Consider the following 5,839-nt stretch of genomic DNA (forward strand, 5'->3'; position numbering starts at 1 on the left):
TCGAGACCCACCTGGGCAGCGAGACCTCATCTCTACAATAAATAAAAAAACCAGCCGGGCTTGGTAGCGCACACCTGTAATTCCAGCTACTTGAAAGGCTGGGCGGTAGGCTCACCGGAGCCCAGCAGGTCGAGGCTGCGGTGGCTGGGAGCGGCCACTGCACTCCAGTCTGGGCAACAGAGTAAGACTCCAACTCAAAAAAAAAAAAGAATTATGCTTGGGATAATTGGTTTATCATTGCCGCTTTGTTTCAAGATACTAGAATCTTGGTTATTTATTTTCTATATTGGCAGAGGTGCTGCCATTGGACTTAAGCAGGGGAAGAGATGGTTCTCAGTGAAGTAATCACACATTTAGAAGTATGTCATGGTCTGGGTACGGTGGCTGAAGCCTGTAATCCCAGCACTTTGGGAGGCGAAGGTGAGAGGATTGCCTGAGCTCAGGGGTTTGAGACCAGACTGAGCAACATGACAAGACCTCGCCTCTACAATAAATCAAAAAGTCATCTGGGCAGCCAGGCTCGGTGACTCAGCCTGTAATCCCGCACCTTGGGAGGCTGAGGTGAGTGAATTGCCTGAGCCCACAGGTTCGCGACCCTCCTGGGCAACTTGGTGAGACCTCATCTCTACAATAAATCAAAAAATTAGCCGGGTGTGGTATCACGTGCCTGTAGTTCCAGCTTCCTGGAAGACTGAGGCAGAAGGATCGCCTGAGCCCAGCAGGTCAAGGCTGCCATCCTGGGTGACAGAGTGAGACTCCGACTCAAAAAAAAAAAAAAAAAAAAGAGGTATGTTACGAACTGAAGGTTGGAGGACCCTGCTTGTAGAGCCAGATTATTTTGAATATTAAGAATTGACCATTCTAAATCTCCTAAAACAACACAGAGATTCAGGTGATTTTTGGAGTTTGTAAGTAGAATACCTCGACTGAATTTCAGATTTAATTTCGTTCTTTGGATAAAGTATCAAATATACGAGGTGGGGAACCCAAAAACCCCAGAATTTATTTATTTAAAAAATTGTGTTTTTATTCTTACATGTTTGAACTTCAGTTACCTTCAAAGTACTCTCTATTTGATGCTCAAAACAGTTTTCAAACTTGTCAATTTTGATACCTTTTAGTGCTTCTGCTGTTACTTGTTTCGCCTCTTCCACATGGGCATAACATATGCTTTGAGGATTTTTTCCATCCTGGGAAACTAACAATGTCACTCAGGGTGAGATGGGGTGAATAGAGAGGGTGGGGCGTGAGGATCATGCTGTTTTTGGTCAAAAACTGCTGAACAATTAGTACAGTGTGGGCAGGTTGTTCGTGTAAATCACCGATCATGAAATGGGCAAATCCATTGAATCTCCAGACAAATTCACTGAAGTAGAACACAGCCTCTAACAACAATGCTAAGTTGGCATATTGATGTTCATGACTTCCTAGAACACTTAGTGGGGTAACCCTCTGCTACAGGGTGCCCACCTTCCAAACAATGATTATGGACTTTTTTTTGGTTCCCCCTCATATGCTATATAGTTGTTCATTAAACTTTGAACTAATTTTGTCTTTTTTAGAACCCGAGTTTGAATTTCAAGGAAGTAACTTATGAACTGGATCATCCTGGATTTCAAATTCGTGACAGTAAAGGACTTCATAATGTGGTTTACGGCATTCAGAGAGGTTTGGGTATGGAAGTATTCCCGGTAGACCTCATATATAGACCTTGGAAACATGCAGAAGGCCAGGTAAGTGAGTGCTATTTGGCTACAGAGAAGGGGAATAAAATAATAACTTATCCTTTATGTAGAACCATCTTTTTGTTGATTGAAATATCCTTTTAAAGGAGAGTTTATATAAATTAGAAGACCAGGGTTTGTTAGAAATATTGAAAGAATACTATATTTTCAGGAATGGTCAGATTCCATTGAGGTATAGTAGTCAGGCTGTTTTTCCAGTAGTTCATTGATGTTTGTCTACAAAACCATCTCATTATACCCCTTTCATCTGTCTGAATTGTGTGCTGTTTTCAAAGGGCAAATAATTAAGATTCTAAAAGGGAAGTTGTCATTTCAATTACCTAAGATTGAGTCAGGCTGATGAAAATTTCCAGGTTTTTATAGAATGCAAAATCATTTATGGTGGTGAGGCAAAATTTTCTTCTTTTGTTTCAGCTCTCCTTTATTCAGCATTCCCTTATAAATCCAGAAATCTTCTGTTTTGCTGACTATCCCTGCCATACTGTTGCCACTGATATTTTGAAAGCACCACCAGAGGATGACAATCGAGAAATTGCCACATGGTAAACACTCTCCTCTTGCTTTTTAAAAAAGTGTCACTTTTTTGAAATATAAAATTAATAGTGATTATAAGTGTAATTTTGTAGTGAGCTGAGTACACAACTACTGGAAATATAATTAAATAAAACAGTATTTTTAGTGGTCCTACTTAACCTTTATGAGTCAGTATCTTACTCTGTCACCAAGTCCATAGTGTAGTGTCATGGTCATGGCTCACTGCAACTTCACACTTATTTTAGTGGTGTGTCCTTTTCCTAACATTGGATTTGCAAAGCTTGGTTGATTTTGTTTCTTTTTCCTGTTGAGTCTAATGTGTATAGTAATATTTCTTCATTTTATTTTAATAATAAAAGCCTCTTCTTTTGAGTTGGAGTCTCACTCTGTCGCCCAGCCTGGAGTGCAGTGGCATGCTCATGGCCACCCCAGCATTGACCTGCTGGGCTCCGACAATCCTTCTGCCTCAGCCTTCTAAGTAGCTGGAACCACAGACACATGCCACCATGCCCAGCTAGTTTTTGTGATTTATTGTAGAGAGGAGGTCTCACCAAGTTGCGTAGGCTGATCTTAAACCCTCGGGCTCAGGGAATCCTCTCGCTTTGGCCTCCCAAAGTGCTGGGATTACAGGCTGAGCCACTGCACGCAGCCCTCTTTCTTTCTTTCTTTCTTTCTTTCTTTTTTTAAAGCCTGAAATGTCATTATCAAGCTACCAAATAAGAATTCCTCTGGGCGTGGTGGCTCACACCTATAATCTTAGCACTATGGGAGGCCAGCAGGGCAGGGGGGTTGGGGGGCGCTTGAGTCTAGGAGTTTGAGACCAATCTGGGCAACACAGTGATACCCTGTCACTACAAAAAATAAAAAAATTAGTTGGGTATGGTGGTATGCCTATAGTCTTAAATACTAGGGAGGCTGAGACTGGAGGATTGCTTGAGCCCAGGAGCTTGAGGTTGCTCTGAACTGTGATCATGTCAGTGCTCTCTAGTCTGGGGTGACAGTGAGACCCTGACTTCCCAAAAGAACCACAAGGAACAGTTCCTTAATATAGCTAGTTTTCTTCATTTCTGTTTCCTAAATTGACTCAACAATATCTTTTAGAGGTTTGTATGACTGTGAATTCAGATAAGATCCACAGTTTCTTTCATTCTGGTAAATCTCTCTGGATTGATTGATTCGTTGAAGAGAGGCGGTCTCTCTGTTACCTAGGCTGGTCTTGAACCCTGGGTTCAAGCAGTTCCTTCGCCTAGGCCTCCCAAAGTACTGGGATTACAGATGTGAGCCACTGTGCCCAGCATTTTTATTTTTCTTGAGTTGAGGTCTCACTCTGTTACCCCGACTGGAATGCAGTGGCATGATCATGGTCACTGCAGTCCTTCCACCTCAGCTTTTAAGTAACTGAGACTATGGATGCATGCCACCATGTGGACCTGGCTAATTTTTTTTGTTTTTTGTTTTGTGGTACAGATGAGTTCTCACTATGTTGCCTGGGCTGATCTCGAGCTCCTGAGCTCAGGCATCCTCTCACCTCTACCTCTCAAAGTGCTGGGATTACAGACATGAGTCACAGCACTTGGCTTTTCTTCTTTTTTTGTTGTTTTTGTTTTTGAGTTGGAGTCTCACTCTGTCACCCAGACTTCAGGGCAGTGGCATGCCTTTTGGCCACCACAGACTCAACCTGCTGGGCTCCGGCGATCCTTTCGCCTCAGCCTTCCAAGTAGCCAGAACTATAGGTATGCGCTACCACGCCCAGCTAAGTTTTGATTTATTGTAGAGACGAGGTCTCGCCAGGTTGCCTAGGCTGGTCTCAAACATGCGAGCTCAGACGATCCACTTATTTTTGCTAAAATAAATTTATTTTTTGCCATTGATTTGGTGGAGAAATATATCATTTATCCTCCTGTCTATCCCATGTTATTATGGTGTTAACTGTTTCCTCGTGGTGTTTAGTTTGTTCTCTGTCCCTATGTTTTTCATGGATTAAGAATAGAGTTAGAGCTTGAGGGTCAATGAAAGTCAGAATAATTCTTAGAGGGTGCTGTGGACTTTAGACTTGCATCACATTCAGAGGCACCTAAGTTGTAACTTTGCAATACTAAAGTGACCTTTTTTTTTTTTCTTTTGGAGTCAGAGTCTTACTCTGTCGCCCAGGCTGGAGTGCAGTAGCACACTCCCAGGCACCGCAGCCTCTACCTGCTGGGCTCAGGCGATCCTTCCACTTCAGCTTCCAAGTAACTGGAACTACAGGCATGTGTCACCACATCCAGCTAATTTTTTGGTTTACTGTAGGGATGAGGTCTCGCCAAGTTGCCCAGGCTGGTCTCAAACCCGTGGGTTCAGGCAGTCCTCTCACCACAGCCTCCCAAAGTGCTAGGATTATAGGCATGAATCACTAGAAGTGACTGAATTATTTTCAAATTTTCAAACATGGCAGCAACTTGGTTTTGTCCTTAGAGCTGGTTTCACTTGTTTTTGATAATTAATTTGGTGTATTGGATTTCATTGATAGAGTATCTTTCTTCCATTTTTGTTAGGAAGAGCTTGGATTTGATTGAATCTCTGCTGAGGCTCGCAGAGGTTGGGCAGTATGAGCAAGTCAAACAACTCTTCAGCTTCCCTATCAAACACTGTCCAGACATGCTGGTATTGGCCTTACTACAAATTAACACCTCCTGGCATACTTTACGTCATGAACTCATCTCCACTCTGATGCCAATTTTCCTTGGAAACCATCCTAACTCGGCTATTATTTTGCACTATGCATGGCATGGACAGGTAAGACATGACCATGTGCTTATTATTTCCTCATCTGAATTATTGACTTTCTTTTGAGTGTTGAAGATGTTCAACTAGAGAAATTGCTTTTTTTTTTTTTGGAGTTGGAGTCTCACTCTGTCGCCCAGACTGGAGTGCAGTGGCTATTCCCAGCCACCGCAGCCTCGACCTGCTGGGCTCCGGCGATCCTTCTGCCTCAGCCTTCCAAGTAACTGGAACTACAGGCACACGCTACCACGCCCAGCTAATTTTTGATTTCTTGTAGAGATGAGGTCTCACCAAATTGCCCAGGCGGGTCTCGAACCTGCGGGCTCAGGCAATCTACTCACCTGTCTCCCAAAGCGCGGGATTACAGGCTGAGCCACCGAGCCCAGCTGAAATTTATTTTCAGTGTTTGAATTATTATGACTTTTTGGACAAGTCATATTGTCAAACTCGTTTTATCTTTTATAATTGTGAGCATCATAAAATCTCAAAAGCAAGGAGAGAAGATAATTTTGTATTAAGAAAGCTTTGTTAGCCAGGTGTGGTGGCTCACACCTGTAATCCCAGCACTTTGGGAGGCTGAAGTGAGATGATTGCCTGAGCCTGTGGGTACAAGACCAGCGTGGGCAACTTGGTGAGACCTCATCTTTTTTAAATAAAAAAAAATCAGCTGGTCATGGTGGCACTTGCCTGTAGTTCCAGCTACTTGGAAGGCTGAGGCGGGAAGAATCACCTGAGCCCAGCAGGTGGAAGCTGCGGTGGCCAGGAGCATGCCATTGCCCTCCAGCCTGAGCGACAGA

General features: G+C 43.3%; 1 protein-coding gene across 3 annotated transcripts in view; it reads left to right on the top strand.

The window, feature by feature from the left end:
* CNOT1 (CCR4-NOT transcription complex subunit 1) overlaps positions 1 to 5,839 on the top strand; it is a 100,361-nt gene that overhangs the window by 41,887 nt on the left and 52,635 nt on the right. For all 3 annotated transcript variants that reach the window (XM_008068000.2, XM_021717540.1, XM_021717539.1), the window contains 3 exons: positions 1,563 to 1,733; positions 2,160 to 2,287; positions 4,814 to 5,054. In XM_008068000.2, the coding sequence (XP_008066191.1) occupies positions 1,563 to 1,733; positions 2,160 to 2,287; positions 4,814 to 5,054 (540 nt within the window). The remainder of the gene's footprint in view (positions 1 to 1,562; positions 1,734 to 2,159; positions 2,288 to 4,813; positions 5,055 to 5,839) is intronic.

This window comes from Carlito syrichta, unplaced genomic scaffold (assembly GCF_000164805.1).
Source record: "Carlito syrichta isolate Samal-C Ts95f unplaced genomic scaffold, Tarsius_syrichta-2.0.1 Scaffold309854, whole genome shotgun sequence".
NCBI lineage: Eukaryota > Metazoa > Chordata > Mammalia > Primates > Tarsiidae > Carlito > Carlito syrichta.